This window comes from Choloepus didactylus, chromosome 3 (genome assembly GCF_015220235.1).
Source record: "Choloepus didactylus isolate mChoDid1 chromosome 3, mChoDid1.pri, whole genome shotgun sequence".
In the NCBI taxonomy this organism is placed as follows: Eukaryota; Metazoa; Chordata; class Mammalia; order Pilosa; family Megalonychidae; genus Choloepus; species Choloepus didactylus.
In genome coordinates this window covers 27,537,092-27,560,883 of record NC_051309.1, presented here as the reverse complement: position 1 = coordinate 27,560,883, position 23,792 = coordinate 27,537,092, and the positions used below count along the sequence as shown (strand labels likewise).

The 23,792-nt window shown below is 36.0% G+C and overlaps 1 protein-coding gene across 1 annotated transcript in view; it reads right to left on the bottom strand.

The window, feature by feature from the left end:
• The window catches only part of TBC1D19 (TBC1 domain family member 19), a 208,704-nt gene that overhangs the window by 128,592 nt on the left and 56,320 nt on the right, over positions 1-23,792 (bottom strand). The window contains 5 exon segments of the mRNA XM_037829534.1: positions 11,377-11,423; positions 11,868-11,900; positions 11,903-11,933; positions 12,876-12,950; positions 22,241-22,316. Coding sequence (XP_037685462.1) covers positions 11,377-11,423; positions 11,868-11,900; positions 11,903-11,933; positions 12,876-12,950; positions 22,241-22,316 — 262 coding nt within the window.

The following is a 23,792-nucleotide window of genomic DNA, read 5'->3' as shown; positions in this document are numbered from 1 at the left end:
AGAATAATTTTTCAATATTTTTTAATTGAAACTCTTGAGGGAAAGAGAAGAAATCATCAAGAAATCAGTAAAGTAGATTACGATGACAGAAACACTGCCATATCTGAGGAAGTCATTTATGCACTGATGGTAATTAATGGCTGATAAAATGGGAAGGTGCTATATTGACAAAAGATTTTCCTAAAATTTCAAACATTGTATTGAAACTAAAAGTATCAGTGGCAATTCCTTTAAAAAATAAAAGATTTAGCCAAGAGTCAACAGTGTTAAATACACACTAACATAGAACAACACAATTTTAGCCTAATTATACAAATAAGGGATCGTACTGCATGGGAGACTTACAAATATAAAAATGAAAGAAGAAGAAACTATGAATACAGGGTAGCAGGAAAGAGAAAATAATAGCAGTACAGAAACCATAACCAAGAATATAATTATAGAAAATGTTCTTGAATTAAAGAAGAAATCTAGAAAGCCAGGAACTGCGTGGACTGGACACCACAGAGCAATCTGACTTTGGGCATACTTCATACAACACTCATGAAAACATGGAACTGCTGAGATCAGCGAAATCTATAAGTTTTTGCGGCCAGGGGACCCGCGCCCCTCCCTGCCAGGCTCAGTCCCGGGGGAGGAGGGGCTGTCAGCTCCGGGAAGGAGAAGGGAGAACTGCAGTGGCTGCCCTTATCGGAAACTCATTCTACTGATTCAAACTCCAACCATAGATAGACTGAGACCAGACACCAGAGAATCTGAGAGCAGCCAGCCCAGCAGAGAGGAGACAGGCATAGAAAAAAAACAACACGAAAAACTCCAAAATAAAAGCGGAGGATTTTTGGAGTTCTGGAGAACATAGAAAGGGGAAGGGCCCTGAGGTGCATATGCAAATCCCGAAGAAAAGCTGATCTCTCTGCCCTGTGGACCTTTCCTTAATGGCCCTGGTTGCTTTGTCTCTTAGCATTTCAATAACCCATTAGATCTCTGAGGAGGGCCCTTTTTTTTAATCCTTTTTTCTTTTTCTAAAACAATTACTCTAAGAAGCCCAATACAGAAAGCTTCAAAGACTTGCTATTTGGGCAGGTCAAGTCAAGAGCAGAACTAGGAGAGCTCTGAGACAAAACGCAATAATCCAGTGGCTGAGAAAATTCACTAAACACCACAACTTCCCAAGAAAAGGGGGGTGTGTCCGCTCACAGCCATCATCCTGGTGGACAGGAAAACACTCCTGCCCATCGCCAGCCCCATAGCCCAGAGCTGCCCCAGACAACCCAGTGTGACGGAAGTGCTTCAAATAACAGGCACACACCACAAAACGGGCGTGGACATTAGCCTTCCCTGCACCTCAGCTGATTGTCCCAGAGTTGGGAAGGTAGAGCAGTGTTAATTAACAAAGCCCATTCAGCCATCATTTCAGCAGACTGGGAGCCTCCCTAAAAGCCCAAGCCCAGAATGCCCTGGGGGGACGGCACTCACCTGTGACATAGCACAGCCATCCCTCAACAGAGGACCCAGGGTGCACAGCCTGGAACAGGGGCCCACTTGCAAGTCTCAGGAGCCATACACCAATACCAAGGACTTGTGGGTCAGTGGCAGAGACAAACTGTGGCAGGACTGAACTGAAGGATTAGATATTGCAGCAGCTTTAAAACTCTAGGATCACCAGGGAGATTTGATTGTTAGAGCCACCCCCTCCTCCCTGACTGCCCAGAAACACGCCCATATACAGGGCAGGCAACACCAACTACACACGCAAGCTTGGTACACCAATTGGACCCCACAAGACTCACTCCCCCACTCACCAAAAAGGCTAAGCAGGGGAGAACTGCTTGTGGAGAACAGTGGCTTGTGGACGCCACCTGCTGGTTAGTTAGAGAAAGTGTACTCCACGAAGCTGTAGATCTGATAAATTAGAGATAAGGACTTCAATTGGTCTACAAATCCTAAAAGAAACCCTATCAAGTTCAGCAAATGCCACGAGGCCAAAAACAACAGAAAATTATAAAGCATATGAAAAACCAGACGATATGGATAACCCAGCCCAAGCACCCAAATCAAAGACCAGAACAGACACAGCACCTAGAGCAGCTACTCAAAGAACTAAAGATGAACAATGAGACCATAGTACGGGAGATAAAGGAAATCAAGACGACCCTAGAAGAGCATAAAGAAGACATTGCAAGACTAAATAAAAAAATGGATGACTTATGGAAATTAAGAAACTGTTGACAAAATTAAAAAGATTCTGGACACTCATAGTACAAGACTAGAGGAAGTTGAACAACGAATCAGTGATCTCGAAGATGACAGAATGGAAAATGAAAGCATAAAGAAAGAATGGGGAAAAAAATGGAAAAAATCGAAATGGACCTCAGGGATATGATAGATAATATGAAACGTCCAAATATAAGACTCATTGGTGTCCCAGAAGGGGAAGGAAGAAAAGGGTAAAGGTCTAGGAAGAGTATTCAAAGAAATGTTGGGAAAACTTCCCAAATCTTCTAAACAACATAAATACACAAATCATAAATGCTCAGAAACTCCAAATAGAATAAATCCAAATAAACCCACACGAGACATATACTGATCACACTATCAAACACAGAAGAGAAGGAGCAAGTTCTGAAAGCAGCAAGAGAAAAGCAATTCACCACATACAAAGGAAACAGCATAAGACTAAGTAGTGACTACTCAGCAGCCACCATGGAGGCAAGAAGGCAGTGGCACGATATATTTAAAATTCTGAGTGAGAAAAATTTCCAGCCAAGAATACTTTATCCAGCAAAGCTCTCCTTCAAATTTGAGGAGAGCTTAAATTTTTCACAGACAAACAAATGCTGAGAGAATTTGCTAACAAGAGACCTGCCCTACTGGAGATACTCAAGGGAGCCCTACAGACAGAGAAACAAAGAAAGGACAGAGAGACTTGGAGAAAGGGTTCAGTACTAAAGAGATTCGGTATGGGTACAATAAAGGATATTAATGACAGAGGGGAAAAAATATGACAAACATAAACCAAAGGATAAGATGGCTGATTCAAGAAATGCCTTCACGGTCGTAACGTTGAATGTAAATGGATTAAACTCCCCAATTAAAAGATAGATTCACAGAATGGATCAAAAAAAATGAACCATCAATATGTTGCATACAAGAGACTCATCTTAGACACAGGGACACAAAGAAACTGAAAGTGAAAGGATGGAAAAAAATATTTCATGCAAGCTACAGCCAAAAAAAGCAGGTGTAGCAATATTAATCTCAGATAAAATAGACTTCAAATGCAGGGATGTTTTGAGAGACAAAGAAGGCCACTACGTACTAATAAAAGGGGCAATTCAGCAAGAAGAAATAACAAATGTAAATGTCTATGCACCCAACCAAGGTGCCACAAAATTCATGAGAGAAACACTGGCAAAACTAAAGGAAGCAATTGATGTTTCCCAATAATTGTGGGAGACTTCAACACATCACTCTCTCCTATAGATAGATCAACCAGACAGAAGACCAATAAGGAAATTGAAAACCTAAACAGTCTGATAAATGAATTAGATTTACAGAGACATATACAGGACATTACATCCCAAATCACCAGGATACACATACTTTTCTAGTGCTCACGGAACTTTCTCCAGAATAGATCATATGCTGGGACATAAAACAAGCCTCAATAATTTAAAAAGCTTGAATTATTCAAAGTACATTCTCTGACCACAATGGAATACAATTAGAAGTCAATAACCGTCAGAGACTTAGAAATTCACAAATACCTGGAGGTTAAACACACACTCCTAAACAATCATGGGTTAAAGAAGAAATAGCAAGAGAAATTGCTAAATATATAGAGATGAATGAAAATGAGAACACAACATACCAAAACCTATGGGATGCAGCAAAAGCAGTGCTAAGGGGGAAATTTATAGCACTAAACGCATATATTAAAAAGGAAGAAAGAGCCAAAATCAAAGAACTAATGGATCAACTGAAGAAGCTAGAAAATGAACAGCAAACCAATCCTAAACCAAGTACAAGAAAAGAAATAACAAGGATTAAAGCAGAAATAAATGACATAGAGAACAGAAAAACAATAGAGAGGATAAATATCACCAAAAGTTGGTTCTTTGAGACGATCAACAAGATTGACAAGCCCCTAGCGAGACTGACAAAATCAAAAAGAGAGAAGACAAATATAAACAAAATAATGGCTGAAAAAGGTGACATAACTGCAGATCCTGAAGAAATTAAAAAAAATATAAGAGGATACTATGAACAACTGTATGGCAACAAACTGGATAATGTAGAGGAAATGGACAATTTCCTGGAAACATATGAACAACCTAGACTGACCAGAGAAGAAATAGAAGACCTCAACCAACCCATCACAAGCAAAGAGATCCAATCAGTCATCAAAAATCTTCCCACAAATAAATGCCCAGGGCCAGATGGCTTCACAGGGGAATTCTACCAAACTTTCCAGAAAGAACTGACACCAATCTTACTCAAACTCTTTCAAAACATTGAAGAAAATGGAACACTACCTAACTCATTTTATGAAGCTAACATCAATCTAATACCAAAACCAGGCAAAGATGTTACAAAAAAGGAAAACTACCAGCCAATCTCCCTAATGAATATAGATGCAAAAATCCTCAACAAAATACTTGCAAATCGAATCCAAAGACACATTAAAAAAATCATACACCATGACCAAGTGGGGTTTATTCCAGGCATGCAAGGATGGTTCAACATAAGAAAATCAATGAATGTATTACAACACATTAACAAGTCAAAATGGAAAAATCAATTGATCATCTCAATAGATGCTGAAAAAGCATTTGACAAAATCCAACATCCCTTTTTGATAAAAACACTTCAAAAGGTAGGAATTGAAGGAAACTTCCTCAACATGATAAAGAGCATATATTAAAAACCCACAGCCAGCATAGTACTCAATGGAGAGAGACTGAAAGCCTTCCCTCTAAGATCAGGAACAAGACAAGGATGCCTGCTGATCACCACTGTTATTCAACATTGTGCTGGAAGTGCTAGCCAGGGCAATCCGGCAAGACAAAGAAATAAAGGCATCCAAATTGGAAAAAAGAAGAAGTAAACTGTCATTGTTTGCAGATGATATGATCTTATATCTAGAAAACCCTGAGAAATCGGACGATACAGCTACTAGAGCTAATAAACCAATTTAGCAAAGTAGCGGGATACAAGGTTAATGCCACACTAAGTCAGTAATGTTTCTATATGCTAGAAATGGACCAAACTGAAGAGACACTCAAGAAAAGATACCATTTTTCAATAGCAACTAAAAAAATCAAGTACCTAGGACTAAACTAACCAAAGAATGTAAAAGACCTATACAAAGAAAACTACATAACTCTACTAAAAGAAATAGAAGGGGACCTTAAAAGATGGAAAAATATTCCATGTTCATGGGATAGGAAGACTAAATGTCATTAAGATGTCAATTCTACCCAAACTCATCTACAGATTCAATGCAATCCCAATCAAAATTCCAACAACCTACTTTGCAGACTTGGAAAAGCTAGTTATCAAATTTATTTGGAAAGGGAAGATGCCTTCGATTGCTAAAGACACTCTAAAAAAGAAAAACGAAGTGGGGAGGACTTACACTCCCTGACTTTGAAGCTTATTATAAAGCCACAGTTGCCAAAACAGCATGGTACTGGCACAAAGATAGACATATAGATCAATGGAATCGAATTGAGAATTCGGAGATAGACCCTCAGATCTATGGCCGACTGATCTTTGATAAGGCCCCCCAAAGTCACTGAACTGAGTCATAATGGTCTTTCAACAAATGGGGCTGGGAGAGTTGGATATCCATATCCAAAAGAATGAAAGAGGACCCCTACCTCACCCCCTACACAAAAATTAACTCAAAATGGACCAAAGATCTCAATATAAAAGAAAGTACCATAAAACTCCTAGAAGATAATTGTAGGAAAACATCTTCAAGACCTTGTATTAGGCGGCCACTTCCTAGACTTTACACCCAAAGCACAAGCAACAAAAGAGAAAATAGATAAATGGGAACTCCTCAAGCTTAGAAGTTTCTGCACCTCAAAGGAATTTCTCAAAAAGGTAAAGAGGCAGCCAACCTCAATGGGAAAAATTTTTGGAAACCATGTATCTGACAAAAGACTGATATCTTGCATATATAAAGAAATCCTACAACTCAATGACAATAGTACAGTCGGCCCAATTATAAAATGGGCAAAAGATATGAAAAGACAGTTCTCTGAAGAGGAAATACAAATGGCCAAGGAAACACATGAAAAATGTTCAGCTTCACTAGCTATTAGAGAGATGCAAATTAAGACCACAATGAGATACCATCTAACACCGATTAGAATGGCTGCCATTAAACAAACAGGAAACTACAAATGCTGGAGGGGATGTGGAGAAATTGGAACTCTTATTCACTGTTGGTGGGACTGTATAATGGTTCAGCCACTCTGGAAGTCAGTCTGGCAGTTCCCTTAGAAAACTAGATATAGAGTTACCATTCGATCCCAGCGATTGCACTTCTCGGTATATTACCCGGAAGATCGGAAAGCAGTGTACACGAACAGATATCTGCACGCCAATGTTCATAGCAGCATTATTCACAATTGCCAAAAGATGGAAACAACCCAAATGTCCTTCAACAGATGAGTGGATAAATAAAATGTGGTATATACACACGATGGAATACTACGCGGCAGTAAGAAGGAACGATCTCGTGCAAACATATGACAACATGGATGAACCTTGAAGACATAATGCTAGAGCGAAATAAGCCAGGCACAAAAAGAGAAATATTATATGCTACCACTAATGTGAACTTTGAAAATATGTAAAACCAAATGGCTTATAATTGTAGAATGTAGGGGAACTAGCAATAGAGAGCAATTAAGGAAGGGGGGAACGGGACAATAATCCAAGAAGAACAGATAAGCTATTTAACGTTCTGGGGATGCCCAGGAATGACTATGGTCTGTTAATTTCTGATGGATATAGTAGGAGCAAGTTCACAGAAATGTTGCTATATTAGGTAACTTTCTTGGGGTAAAGTAGGAACATGTTGGAAGTTAAGCAGTTATCTTAGGTTAGTTGTCTTTTTCTTACTCCCTTGTTATGGTCTCTTTTATAATGTTCTTTTATTGTCTGTTTGTTTTCTTTTTAACTTTTTTTTCATACAGTTGATTTAAAAAAGAAGGGAAGTTAAAAAAAAAAAAAAAAAAAACAAGGAAAAAAAAAAGATGCAGTGCCCCCTTGAGGAGCTGTGGAGAATGCAGGGGTATTCGCCTACCCCACCTCCATGGTTGCTAACATGACCACACAGACATAGGGGACTGGTGGTTTGATGGGTTGAGCCCTCTACCACAGGTTTTTACCCTTGGGACGACGGGTTTGCTGCAAAGGAGAGGCTAGGCCTCCCTATGGTTGTGCTAAGAGCCTCTCCCGACTGCCCTCTTTGTTGCTCAGATTGGGCCCTGTCTCTCTAGCTAAGCCAACTTGAAAGGTTGAAATCACTGCCCCTCCCCCCTACGTGGGATCAGACACCCAGGGAGTGAATCTCCCTGGCAACGTGGAATATGACTCCCGGGGAGGAATGTAGACCTGGCATCGTGGGACGGAGAAAATCTTCTTGACCAAAAGGGGGATGTGAAAGGAAATGAAATAAGCTTCAGTGGCAGAGAGAATCCAAAAGGAGCCGAAGAGGTCACTCTGGTGGGCACTCTTACGCACACTTTAGACAACCCTTTTTAGGTTCTAAAGAATTGGGGTAGCTGGTGGTGGCTACCTGAAACTATCAAACTAAAACCCAGAACCCATGAATCTCGAAGACAGTTGTATAAAAATGTTAGCTTATGAGGGGGTGACAAGGGGATTGGGAAAGCCATAAGGACCACACTCCACTTTGTCTAGTTTATGGATGGATGAGTAGAAAAATAGGGGAAGGAAACAAACAGACAAAGGTCCCCAGTGTTCTTTTTTACTTCAATTGCTCTTTTTCACTCTAATTATTATTCTTGTTATTCTTGTGTGTGTGCTAATGAAGGTGTCAGGTATTGATTTGGGTGATGAATGTACAACTATGTAATGGTACTGTGAACAATCGAAAGTACGATTTGTTTTGTATGACTGCGTGGTATATGAATATATCTCAATAAAATGAAGATTAAAAAAAAAAAAAAAAAAAAAGACATAATGCTGAGCAAAATAAGCCAGGCACAAAAAGAGACATATTGTATGTTACCACTAATGTGAATTCTGTGAAAAATGTACAATGTTTTATACTGTAGAATGTAGGGGACCTAGAGATACCAATTAGTGGAGGGGGAATGATAATCTAATAAGAAGAGATAAACTATGGAGGGTAATCTCAATGTTATGGGAATGCTCAGGAATGATTATGGTTTGTAAACTTTCTTGGATATAGTAAGATCATGTTGGAAGCAATAGAGTTATTTTAGGTTTTTTTTTCTCTTATTACTTTGTTTTCTTAGGGGTTGTTAATTTTCTTGGGGTATGGTATGAACATGTTGGAAGCAATGTAGTTATTTTAGATTATTTGTTTTTCTTACTCCTTTGTTTGGACATGGTTTATTAATTTTCTTGGGGTATGGTAGGAACATATTGGAAGCAAAGTAATTGTTTAGGTTATTTGTTTTCCTTAATCCATTGCTTTGTTTGTAATGTGGGGTTTTTTTTTGGTTGTTGTTTTGCTGTTTGTTTTTAATTTTTTGATAAACAAAGTTAAAAAAATTGAAAAAAATCAGTTAGAAAACTGGGAGTAAAACTAAGTGACAAATAGGGTGGATGGGGGGATGGTTTGGGTATTCTCTTTTCACTTTTATTTTTTATTCTTATTCTGATTCTTTCTGATGTAGGAAATGTTCGAAATAGATTGTGGTGATGAACGCATAACTATATGATCATTACTGTTGAACAGTTGATTGTATACCATGGATGACTGTATGGTTTGGTGAATATATTTCAATAAAACTGAATTAAAAAAAAAAAAAAAAGAAGAAGAAATCTCATCATAACTAATGAAAGGATCCATTCAGCAATAGTCCTCAGATAGACAGAGTATTAAGGAGAAAACAGTTAAAGATGACTGCATAAAAATCATATGAAATTTCAGCCTTAAATACTAGAAAACAGATTTAATAAACTAAGAGAAATAAAGCCATCATCACAGAGGCAGTTTCCAACCAAACTAACTTCAGTTTTAAAGTTAAAAGGAGACTATTTACATCCCCAAAAGGTCTGAATAATTTTGAACAGTTTTATACTGGCAACACTGGTATCAGAGACAATAAGTGCAAAACAGAGATAAAAATAAAATGTGAAAGACTCATTAATTCATTTACTCATTCATTCAACAAATATTTATTGAGTAACTAACTATGTGCCAAGTACTATTTTACCTGTTGCGGAAAGAGCAGTTGGGGACAGAGCAGGTTAACTTGCTGGTTTGTGGTAGCTCTATGCTTATTTCCAGGGAGGGATACTAGACCTAGAAGTCCAGTAGGTAGACCATCCTTGGCTAGGATAGGATGAAATGTACTAGCAAGTCATTTATAATGTGCGATTTAAAGTCTGAAACTTCCCTGGAGGCACCCAATGTTTACACTGTTTTTGAAATTGATGCTTTGTAACTGCTTTAATCAGAGGATATAAGAAATCCCTCAGAAAATTTGTGCATTGGCTCCTGAGATCTAGGTGTCTCACATATATCTCAGTGATTCATAAACTCAAAGGCAAAGCAGATATTGTGCAACTGAGAAGGGGCCATAGGAACTATGACTGTGCTTTCTTTTTCTTACTGAAAGAAAGTCTTCTGTGGATATACCTTGTGAAGTTCTTGTGAGTCTTTTCAATTATCAGACCCTATGTAATTGTTGCTGCAATAAACAAAACAGAAGAAAAGCTCCTGACCCAGTGGAGCTTCCATTCTAATGGCAGAAGGCAGGCAATAACAAAATAAAGAAATAGAATGTATAATATATTATGTAACAATAAATGCTATGGAGAAAAACAAATCAGGAAAAGATATAAAAGCTCAAAGCACAGGGGTCAGGGAAGGCCTTGCTCAGGTGACATTTAAGTAAAGACATAAGGAAATGAAGGAGCAGACACGTAAGTATCTGGGGAAAAAGCACTACAGGCAGAGACAACAAATAGCAACGGCCCTCAGACAGAAGTCAGCCAGGGCAAAGTAAGGAGGCTAAAGTGGCTGGAGTAGAACAAGTCAGGAGAAAAGTAATAAGAGATGAAATCAGAGGGGAAATAAGGTGTTTAGGTTACTGTCATGGCTTTGGCTTTTTTTTTTTTTTTTAAATCATCATTTTATTGAGATATATTCACATACCACGCAGTCATACAAAACAAATTGTACTTTCGATTGTTTACAGTACCATTACAATGGCTTTGGCTTTTAACCAGAATAAGAAAGGAAGCCACTGGATACCAGAAGTCTGAATGGCTCATAGAGATCTCTCTGGAAGCTGTACTAAGAACAGACTCTAGGTGAGCAAGGGGAGAAGTAGGAAGACTAGTTAGAAGGTTACAACAACATTCCAGACAGGAGACAATGGTTGCTTGGACCAGGGAGGCAGCAGTGGTGGTAAGAAGTGGATAGATTCTGGAAATTTTTTTTTTTTAGATAAATTTGACAAAATTTGTAGATGGATTACATGTAAGATACAAGAGAAAGAGAGGAATAAAAGATGGGTGAATTAAAATAATTAATGAGTTCCAAATGCCTACTGAAATCTGTATGTCTCTTAAACTTAACTAAGCTTATCACCTTCACTAAAGGACCTGTTCTTTCTGTATTCTTTCAGTGAACAAGGGCAAGTTACCTCTGCCCAATAACCCAATCTGGACACTTGAAAGTCAACCTTATCTTTTCTTTAGCCCGTGGACCTCATATCTAATCAGTTACCAAATCCTCCTTAAAGTATCTTTCACGTCTGTCTAATTCTTGCCATTTCCATTGCTATTCTCTTAGTTCAGATCTTCATCATGTTTTGCCAGGAGTACCAGAACAGGGAAGGGAATAAAAAAGGAAAACAGTCACTGAGCACCCCTATGTGTGAGGCAGTAGGCTACATGATTTTCAATCAAAATCTTCCTAATTGATTTACTTGCCTCTAATGTTTCCATGCTCCGTTGTATTTTCCAAAAGCAATTTCTAAACACAAATCAGATCATGTTATTCCATTGTTTAAAATCTTTAATGGCTCTGGGCTTTTAACATGGTGATCCCTCTGTCTGGAAATATTCTTATATCATCATTACTTTCATATTATTTCCTTATTAATACGCATATATTTACCCAACAGAACTTACCTCAAGAAAATCCTTAGGTGCATAAACAGGTCTGAAAAGGCTTAAATCTAGAATTTATGAAAGAGATTAAACCTAAATTTCAGTTAATGTATTATAAAAAGGCTTATTTATAATAAAAGTTATTGGTCCTTTCATAATGTTCCTGTGCAGGTGGATTAATTCAAACATTTGCTGAGAATCAATTATGTGTCATATATTGTGTAAAGCACTGGAGACACAAAAATGGACAGTCCTTCCCCTTGCAGCCTAGATGACACAATTCAAGCAGAAACTGAGACCTCCATTCATAAATTTATGATATATTATTTATAACTGAATTGGCAGAGCCCAAAGTTAGGAATTTTTGAAACTGTGAAGCTTACATTAGGGGGGGAGGATAAGTTTCTAGCCTTCCAAAAGAATAATTAACTATTAATTATGTTACTTTGGATACATATTGAGAAGGCCATTCTTTTCCCATTACCAACATTTTCAAAAAGCTCTTCATATACCTACCTGTTCATCAGTTCCCATTTCATTCCATTATTGAGAAGTTCTTTCTGTTCTGCAACTGGTCTCTAAAAAAGATAATTTTAAAATTGGTTTCATTTTATGAAGTTTGGCAATGCAGCTAAAAAATAAGAATCAATCTCTTATCTAAAAGTTTAAATAAACTCCCACAACATAAGGAAAAATAATTTCAATACACACAGTGAACATGTTTTTGGAATCATATTTAAATTATTAATATTTAACTATTACATTAAATCTAGTCTTAATGGTTCAGTTAGCACATGACGCTAATGAGCCCAAGAAAAGAAGGTAAATGATCTGTACTGGCCAGTAAATTTCAGAAAGAAAAACTGCTCCTCAGCCACACACTACATCTCTTACCCCATCCAGTAATTTCAGAAATGCATCACAAGGGGGACTGGCCAAGAGAGCATGACTGTGCATCAGGAATATCATCTTCCTATATGAAAGACAGTGTATCACACAATACTACATATGTAGACAGTTTTTCATACAAATTTATCCTTTTTTCTTTACACCTTCTGGTGCTTTCAGTGACTTGTCCTTGGATATTATCAAAGTACATGCACTATATTCTGTCCTATCACAGAGAATAAACAGCACGTGGGAAGAATGAAGTGAAGGGAAACGTGTTCTCTTCTACTTGTGAGCAGCTATAAAGAATTGAGAACAAACTTCAAGTGGTCTCTCTTCTTTCCCATTTCTCCCCACTCAAAGCTCTGAATACCTGAAAAATCTACACTATAGATTCTATTATTTCTATCTATTCTCAAAAAGTATAAGTTGATTATAAATCAAATCACAGCATACATAATAGAAATATAAATAGAATGCATCCACATAATTTATATTTATACATTTTTGTTTCAAAACAAATTAATATATTTTTACAAAGACAATCTTCCTAATTTACAGTTATAACTTCATGACACTTCTAAATACTTATTTCACAATAAAATACTTAAACCAAGAAATGTTAAAAGTACCTTTCGTGCCAGTGGGATACTCAGTTCGGTGCACATACTATTTAAACTCTTCAAAATTCTTTTTTCCCAACTTCCCTGGAACATAAGGAACGATCTGTGATTGTTTCTGGTTAACAATACTTGAAACAGATCAAAAATATTAAAGATATTGTAAGTTACATCAAAATGGTAAGTCTGGTTGTGGTTAGTTATACCATCCATTCGTTCACCAACAAATACTGATTACTACCTTCTATGTGCCAGATACTATCCTTAGTGCTGTGAACTAAGCCCTGAATAACAGAAAGTCTTGGTCTTCATAGAACTGACATTCTAACTGAGGATGGGAATGAGGATAGATGATAAATCAACAAGCCATATGGAGATAAATACTTAGATAAGGAAAAATAACAGATGACAAAAAGGTAAATTAAATAAGCATTTTATAAATGATACTTAGGAATTCCATTAATGACCTTCTAAAAAATAAAATTTTACAGAAATTATCATTTTTCAAACATGACATTTCACCCCTAAATACTAAAGCATGCATGATCTAAGAATAAGGACCTGCTCCTTCATAACCACAATATCATTATCACACCTAAGAAAATTAACACTAAAATTTCATAATATCATATAATATTTAGTCTATATTCAAAATTTTCCAGTTGTCCCCAAAATGTCTTCTATAGTTTTGTTTTTTCAGATCAGGATCCACTAAAAATTCATAAGCATAACATTTGTCTGCAATATCTCTTGTAATTTAAGCTATAATTTCTCTGTCCTTTTTTTTTTATCATATTGACTTTTCTATGGAGCCCAAGTCAATTATCTTTTAGAATGTGTCACGATCGGAATTTGTCTTATTGTTTTTTCACAGTATTGATTACTTCTTCTCTATCCCTTGTATTTCTTGTAAAATGGACACTTTAAGTTAATTTTAACGGTCAGGCATGGATTTGATTATCCATATAAGCCATATATTAATATACTATTCTTCAATGCCAAGCCAAAATGCCATTATATATATATATATATATATATGGCGTTTGTACTAAAATATGAAAATATGTCTACAGACCATTTTTTCTGGCTCATTGAAACCAAGATAAAATAACACCAAAGCCCCCAAATTTAGACCCAATGAGGAGAAAAAAAGAGAATTATATATTATATTACTCATATGGACATTTATAACCAGTCAATAAAAGTGGAATAATAATAATAACTCTTTCATATGGTTGCTATAAGGACTAAAGATGTTATCACATAGAAAGTGCTTCAGAGACTGTTCCATAATTAATATTAATTCAATAATTGATAGCTATCATTATTCATAGCTTCTTTAACACACATATTTAAATACATTATTCTCTTTATCTGAAATATATTCTCCAGGATTTACACCTATCCCCAATATCCTTATCCCAGCTTTATCTGGATAAATCTTATTCATCTTTCAGGTCTCAGAGTTTAAATATCACTACCTCGAATAAGCCTTTGCTCACCTGATTGTAACAGAAGCAGGTAAGAGAAGACCTAATTAAAAAAAACTTCTAATTAAATCATTACTATAAAAGGAAAATTTAGATAAATATTAAAAACCAAAATCCCAAATTTTAACTATCTAACCTATTAGAAAAAAAGACCCAAATTGCTAGCTATTTAATTATGGTTCCAAATGTTCTCATTTTTAACCACTCATGAAAATAGCTTTTGAATGGATAAAAGACAGTAACTCCCAGAAATAAAAACAGAATTAAAGTTACAATAGAATTAAAGTAACTCATAAGATTACTGTACATATTTTCAGGACTGCAATACCCAGTTTTAATACAGCATGAAACCTTCTAAAATTCAAACATCAAGGCCATTCAAAAAAAAAAGAAATTCAAGATGATTTTGGAATGGCATTTTAGCAAGAAATTCTGAAACACATTTGTTAACTTACCCTTTGAAAAATTATTTGGGAAAAAAACAGTTCAATCAGGTGTTTTATATACAGTACAATTTTAAGTGATTAATCACAGTTCTCCTAAATGGATATATCCTACCCTACTGAGAATTTCAATTACCAAGTTAAAAGAAGAAATAACCCCTAAGTCAAAAAAATAAATGCAAAAAAAAAAAAAAAACGAAAAATAAAAACAAACAAAAAAAACAACCCCTCATCATTAATCCTATGCTATTATTTTAACACAAATTTCAGTGTCCACTTAGCACCTCTCCCTGACACCCCACAAAAAAATGGAGAAGTGGGGCTGGCAAGTAAGTTATTGAAAATTGATAGCACACTAATGCAAATAAAAAGAAAGTAACGGTTTTTACACAAAAGACAGACTTACAAAATAAATAAAAAGCTTTAAAATGTTAATTAAAAGGAAAATGAATGGGCTTTTATACTTAAAACGTTTAAATGGAAAGACATTTACCTTTTATCTCATATCCTCTCTAAATGAAATTATTGTTGCCTCAAAGCAATATCCATAATAATTGGTATCTATGGTATTAACTCAAAGGATTCTAAGAGTTCTATAAATAAGATAAATTCTAAGGTACGAGAGGCAAAAGATTTACAAAAGAATTGCAACTGTATTAAACGCTTTTTAAACGGGTATCAGCTATCTTCTTGCCATTTTTTTATAAGAATGAAAGTAGGTCTTTAAAATCCATAGAAATAGCATGCAAAAAGACCCATGAAATTACAAAATTAACATATTAAGATTTTCTTCATCCTTACAAAAAACAAAAAAACAGTAAAACAAAGTAACTAGAACTCTGCTACATAATGGGAAAATATTTTAGTAATTTTTTCCATTATAAAAGTAACACATTATAGAGAATTCGGAAGACAATATATAAAGAGTTCTGTAAACAATTTCTAATGTATGAGAAGCAAAAGATTTACAAAAGAATCTCAATTGCATTAAAATCTTTTTAAATGATTATTTGCTATCTCCTTGCTATTCTTTTTTATAACAATGAAAGTAACTAAGTCTTTAAAATCCATAAAATATGCAAAAATGCAAAAAGACCCATGAAATTATAAAATTAGCAAATTATGATTTTCTTCACCCTTCCAATAAAAAAGTAAAACAAAATAACTAGGACTCTGCTTTTAATGTGAAAACAATTTAGTAATTCTTCTTTGATTATAAATGTAACATGTTTATCGCGGAGAATTTGGAAAACAGAATAAGTAAAGAGCAAAATAAATAACACCCATAAATTCCGTCAATGAAAAATAACCACTATTAACATTTTGTTCTCTTCTTTCATTTTTTTCTATATACATATATGTGTAATTGAGATATATATGTGTGTATATATACATATTTTTAAAATTAAAGTGGAATTATTTTATATTTGCTTTTTCTGTTTAAGCTTATATTGTATGCATTTTCCTATTTCATTATATTTCTTCAAAAATGACATTTTTGGTGGCTGTCTAACACTCTCTTTGGAGGTACCAAGCTTTATTTAAGTGAGCCCTATTGTTATTGTTAGTCATTTAGATTTTTCTAAAATATTTTAATATTATCATGAACATAAATTTCTGTATTTCTCTGATTCTTTCCTTTAGATAGGGTTTTAGAATTGGAATTATTAAGTAAAATGGAATGAGTATTTTCTAGGAGGGAACCTTCTCCATCTGTTGTTTACTCAATTCATTGTTTATTTTTTAAAAATATCTATTGAGCATCTACCATGGGCCAGACAGATTTTGGGGATACAATGGTGAAAACTAGACACAGGTCCTGCATCACAGAGGCTATGGAATCTAGGTGACAATACAGACAACCAAAGTACAGTGGTAGGGAAGTTCTGGTGCCTTCTACGTGGAGGATTGGAGCCACAGGCAGAGTACCATCAGAGACCTCGGGGTCAGAGAAGGCTTCCTAAAGAAACTATTATCTACTTTGACACCTAGGGGATGTGTAGAAGCTAATCATAAATATGTAGGATAGGGGGAGGCAGTTTCTGGTCAAGTGGACACATGAACATAACCATTACGGTCCACCTCTTGCTAACCCAGCAGCCATACACATCTTCTTAAACTATACTTAATCTCTAAATACAGTTATATTTTTGCCTAACAACACTAATCCGTCCTGTGTACAGCCAGAAACGCACTAACTTTCTCCAGAATAGGGTGCAAGTCCTTGAGTAACATTCACTCGTAAACTTGATAACTATAACTTAAATACTACAAAATGAACTTAATACAGCTTGTCATATGATAAGGGGGTGAGATAGGAAAGAAAACAAATATATTTGCTTTAAGTATTATACAAACACACTCATAACAAAACATGGCAGAAATATTCATAACTTTTACAGTCCTCGCTTTTGTAACTATCATAGCTTCGGTTTATAACTCCGTTCTTCCATTGCCCATTCCATAGTCCCTTTACCCCTAGCAAGCACCTCAGCTGGACATGATTCTTGGCCTCATGGAGTGACTCAAACCCTCATCTTGAGGTTTCTGGGCCATTAGTATTCCTGCCCGGATTTGGTTGCTGCAGTTTTCCATTGACTTCAATCACAAGGCATGGTGAAACTAAGAGATACCCTAGTGGAGCCCCTATATTCCAGACAAACTCTTCTTTCCCTCTATTGTGTAGTAGCAGTCCCATTTCCTCTTGGCCCCAGCCAGTACAGTAATTCCCTTCCTTGCATATTGATTCAGAGGCATGAGAAGTCCAATGTGGCCAGGTGGCAGTCTTTACTCCCAGTTCAGTGGAATCATTGTTGTGTCTCCTAGTAGGATCACCTCTCCTTTTGGAACTAAGACCTGTAGACCAGCAGAGCTTACAGCTACAGGAACTGGGAGCAAAAATTTTTCTAGGGTCACTAGGGGTGATAGTGAGTGGTGCCACTCCCATTTCTACCTCTTGATTACTGGACTTATGAATCTGGCTATGACAGAAACAGCACCACAGAGTGGATGCTGATTTAGAGTATAAACAGCCTCCTGGAGAATACTGCCCCAGCCTTGCAAGGCATTGCTACCCAGTGCCATAACTGAGTCTTCAAAAGTCCATTCCACCATTCTAGCAATCCAGCTGTTTACAGATGGTGAGGAAAATGGTAAGACCAGTGAATTCTATTAGCATGTGTCCATTCCCGCACTTCATTTACCATGAAGTGAGTTCCTTGATCAGAAGCAATGCTGTGTGGAATACCATGACAGTGGATAAGGCATTCCATAAGTTCATGGGAGGCAGTTTTGGCAGAAGCACTGTGTACAGGGAAGGTAAATCCACATCCAGATATGTGTCTATTACAGTTAGAACAAATCGCTGCCCCTATCATGATGGAAGTGGTCCAGTGTAATCAACCTGCCATAACGTAGCAGGCTGAGCACCTCAGGGAATGGTGCCATATCAGGGATTGAGTGTTAGTCTCTGCTGCTGGCAGTTTAAGCACTCAGCAGTGGCTGTAGTCAGGTCAGCCTTGGTGAGGCCACTGGGCAATGATAAGAGTGGCTGGGGAAAGAAACTGACTGGTATACACAGAACAGATCATCTTAGGCCCTTGAGTATTAAAGTCTTCCTCTGCTGCTCTGCTGAAGTCACCCTCTGGTGAGCACTCATATGGGACACAAATATTTTCATGTTTTTTGCATACTCTGAAAGGTCTATCCACATCCCTCTCACTCAGACATTTTCTAGCTTGTATTACAGCTACTTGTGTCCAAGTTTTTTTCAACTACTAAACCATACAGTCACCTACAGGCAAAATCTGTATCTAATTTATTTTTGAATTTCCAATAGCCTTGTACTTGGCAGGCATTCAGTAAATACCTTTCAAGTACATATTGTAATAATTGGTGGAAGAGATGGCAAACTCCTATATAATTAATCCAACATAAATTTACTAAACTACTACATAAAGGTTAGTGTAGTAGACACAATAAGCAGACAAAATGTTTTAAAACTGTTACTACTTCCAAGAAGCTTACAATAAAAGTCAGAAAGATGTGTACAGAAATTACTATAATATAATGCAATTTATGATATTGGCCATTAAATGATAGAGCACTACAAGAGTTCAAGAGAGGGAGAGGCCTTTCTCAACAGGGGTAATAAATAACAACAGAGAAGTGTATCTGAGCTGAGTCTCACAAAACAGCTGTGATTTTCATAATGCAAAGCAGGCAGACAGGGCTTTGCAGGGCAGAAAAACAAAATTAGAAAAATGTCAAAGATACAAAAGGAAAGGACAAATAATTCACTTGGATGGGCACATAGGATAAAGAACAGCAGAGATTGACAAAGTGGAAGGGGAAGCTGGGGATAGATTGTAAATAATCTTAAATGCTGGACTGTGGAGTAGAAACTGCATTTGTGAGGCAATTGAGAGTCACTGAAGGTTTGTTAGAAAGGAATGAGATACATTATAAGAGTTCAGCTGCTTGTAGTTAAAGTTAATATTGAGGGGACATCAGGAAATGGGGAGAGGGAAACAGTGAAAGTTGAGAGAGAAAAACAATGTGCTACAAAAATCTAAGTGTAAGAATAAGATAAATGATGTGAATTAAAGCACAATGTTTGAAAAAAAGGAAGCACTCAATAAAAGATAGTCGTCATCATTGTCATTGTCGTCGTCATCATCATCATCATCATCATCATCATCATCGTGATCAGTAATCAGTATGGTTATGGGGCCTTGGTAATAAAAAGGAAGAGAAGGCTATAAGACTATGAGAAGAAATACTTTATGGAATTCAGTGACTATTTGGATATGGAAAACTGAGATTAAACATATATCATTAAGTCTGAATTACTGGAATGATGAAACCTGTTAACAGAAATAGGAAAATCGGGAAGAGATGTTCATTTTAGGAAGAACATAATAAATTTGGCATTGGACATGCTGAGTTTGAGCTCACAAAAAAAAAAAAAAAAACCACACAGCAGTTGATCGTAGAGGACTGGAACAAAAAGATCCTACAGCAAAGAAAAGGAAAGCTACAGAAACTTGAATGAGATGATGTGAATATTCTTAATAAAGTAAGCAGCAAATGTTAAAAATCACTGAGAAAGAGGTAAAAATAGGGGCTACACGAGCATGCAAAAACATTGGAATAATCCAACTGGAAAGCAGGTAGTGAATAAAGAATAATATAAGGATCAGCAGTCAGCATAAGAATCCCCCAATAGTTAAATAAATGAATTTAGGCTAGACTAATCCTTAACACAGAACTTACGTGATTTTCCCCCAAAGTCTGGGAGAACAGAGAGAGTAGACTGTAGAGGCGGCCTTAGGCTAAGGACTAGAATGTCAGATAGCAGAAGTCTGATGGGGCAAAAGACAGCTTGCAAGGGAGAATGTAACGGAATGGCAGTCATGAGAGCCAGACTAAGCTTTCATGCAAAGAGGAGAGAATTGTCAAGAGAACAAGGGCTGAAGAACTAGATGCTTTGAGGCAAACAAATACAGGAAGGTAGGCAGACACTAACTGGTAAAGGATGGTTGTAACATGATTAAAGAACCAATTATTTCAACAAACATTTATTGAGGGTGTTCTGTAGACTAGGTAACTGTGCTAGATGCTAAGGACAGAAAGCACAGGCCCTGTTCCTAACAAATGAAAAATTTAGTGCAGGGGTTGGCTAACTTTTTCTGTAAAAGGGCAGATAGTAAATATTTTAACTTTTGTGGACCAGTCTCTATTACAAATACTTAAATCTGTCATTGTACCATGAAATCTGTCATAGACAATAATGTAAATGAATGAAATGTTTTCCAATAAAACGTATTTTATTATTCCATATAATTTTCATATATCACAAGATATTATTCTTCTTTTGCTTTTTTTCTTCTTTTGCTTTTTCTTTTAAAATATAAAAATTCTTAGTTTGCCAGTCACAAAAAAACTGGTAGCAGGCCAGATTTGCCCATGGGCCATAGTTTGCAGCCCCCTGATCTAGTAGTTAAGTCCAGAAAGAAAAGAGAGGGGCATCATACATATACACAATATGTTCACTCACCATTCACAAATATTCTCAGCAACTAGCAGGAAGCTTTAAGAATGGACTTATTATTTATCTATCTCTTCAATCATGAAAGGAAATCAACATTTGTGTTTTGTTTCTTATACCTAATATGCTCAAACGGATACTTCCTCTATACTTTTTGGAAATTTTCAAGTATCACCAAAAAATATTCAGTCCCAACCTTTTTAGTTTTATTTTCTTGAATTATACCTTTACAAACAAAGGACCAATTACTTCTCCATACATGTATCATTTAACTGTTATGCTTTATGACCAATTGAAAATAAACAAACATTGTCTGATTTCCAGCCCTAAAAGATACCACCTAGAGACAGAAATAAATTACATATTTTCTCAAACATCTCCATTTTTATTTTGCTTATATTGCCTCTTTTCACCATCTAATTTTGAGGGTTTTTAAAAATGAAAATAAAAGTTAGAAAATAAAAATCTGCCTAATATCCACTGCTATCAAACATGATAACTCAAAGCAGCAGAATGTTTCTCAAAAGTGGCAGAACCACCGCAATAATTGCTGAAGCTGGGTGATGGGTTCATGGGAGTTCTTTCGGGTATATTAGAAATTTTTCATAATAAAAAGCTTTTAAAACTCCATTTTTGAGGCTATGATTGGGAATGAAGGTCTACTCTGACTGTGATGTCCATTACATGCCTCAGCAGTGGCAGTCACAGAGTCCCTCTTCCTAGCCAGCACTGTGAGGAAGACTGAGGAACACACTGCCCTGAAAGGAGGGGGACAAGGCTGTGCCAAGGCGAAGGACAGTTAGAGTTAGGGGCATGTGTTAGAACTTACTACATATCTATCTTAACTTCTTATCGTTTATCTGTTTGAGTTACTTCATTTTACTGTTTTAAAATGATTCTTAGTTGTTGCCAGCCATTTCAGATAGCAGGTTCATTTGAGTTCTGTAGCAGAATGCAGTCAGTATGTAACAGCCTACTGTCAGAACAGATATATTTCAAATACTCTATCAGTAACACCAGCTTCAAATGTCAAAATTTTAAGGGAAGAAATTGTCAGTTTGTTATTATTTCATTCCTTTAATGCCACAAAACTTGAGGAACTGATTGTTGCATAATGCTTTTTTCCTATTTTAAATTTCATGCCAGTATGGCACATGATTTTTTTTTTTTTCTGCTGCTCACTGTTTTTCAGGATTCCTATAGTTGAATAGGTATGATCCTTGGTTAATGAACGTGAAAAGGAAGAGTATCAAATACTGTTCACATCACTTTAGTGCTTCTTATCCATCTTCCACATAAGGAATAACACACACACTTCTGAAATCAAAAAGGATCTTTGACTCTACATTACATATTTGGCATGGAAAAGTAAAATAAAAATGAATAATAGCCAACCTGTGCTTTCCTCATGTATACCAAAGGTTCTTTAAGATGTTCAGGAGGTGCAGCAGGATGACTAGGTAAAGGAAACCTAGGGGCAAAAAAAGGCAGCTAAATATTGCACATTACTCTCAACAATTAATCAATTTTCTTGGTTTAAATTACTTACCTGTATAGTCCACATTATAACTGAAATAAAATGTTTATTAGTCACTCTATGTGTGTACACAAGGTGTGAGGGCCTAATAAAACTCTCTTTTCCTACTAGTATTGTAGTTTTAGATTAAAATCTAATTACATGTTAAAAGTTAAGCTGCATGATAACCCAGATTGAGGTACTTTAAAAATTACCTCACTCTGTAAATGCTCATATAAAGATTATCATAATTTTATTATTTAGTACATAAATATTATAACATTAAGAGGAAATTTTAAAGTTAAAAAATCCATTAGCTTACCAACATATCAACTTTTCATTTCTCTCAGTTTCCTTTCAGTTCTTGTCCCATGATTATATATTTTTTACATAACTGAAATGTTAATATAAATTCTACTTTTCATAACAGTCATGTTTTAATATATAAGACAAAAATTCATCAATTCAATAAGAATTTAAAATTTTAATACATTATGAAATCTGTTTTCCAAGTAACATTACATTTTATATTAACAATGTATTGTTTTCCTTAAGAAAATAGATTCACTTAGTCAACAAATATTTGAGCCATTCTACGTACTAAGTATACAGTGGTGATTAAGACAATACCCCTTGTTCTCATAGGCCTAACATTCCAGTGAAGAGAGACAGTCAATAATTATGAAAACAAATAAGTAAAGAGAATAATATCAGATAATGATAAGTACTATGAGAAAATGAAAGCAGGGTAATGAGATGGAAGTGATTTGGAGGGACAGGGAAGACCTCTAGGAGAGCTGATATTTGAACTAAGGCATGAGTAAAGAGAAGGAGCAAGCCATGCAAAGGTTTAGGGGAAGAATATTCCAGGTAAAGGGACAGCAAGCACAAGACCCTGAGGAGGGAATGTTCCAAATGTTAAGAGATCACAAAAGGCCAGAATGGTTATTGCATAATGATTGAAACACAGAGCAGCATAAAATCAGCGATAAAGAAGGCAATAGGAAAACCAGATGGTTCAACATTTGTTTAGAGGCTCCGATCTCTTTCACAAAAATGTAAAACTGGTATTGAAACCAGTCATAGGACTTGTGTCTACAGACTTGGTTACAGTCCAATAACCAAGAACCATACACAGAATTCTCAAGAAACTCCTAGTCAAGAAATTCCTGGTCCAATGTGGACCAGCAGAACATAAAGGGTTAATGATATTCCAAACCACTTGGACCTGTCCCAGAAACTAAGTGTAAAAGGCTCAGATGTCCACAAAAAACATTTTGAGAACAGTTAAAGGCAACCTGTCCCACCTATTCTATAAGACAGTTTCACTGTTTTTGTTGTTTATTTCTGACAAATTATTTTTCCCACTAAACTCTGCATTCCCTGTACTTAAATAAATCACCTTTCCCCATTCACAAATGAAAACAAAAT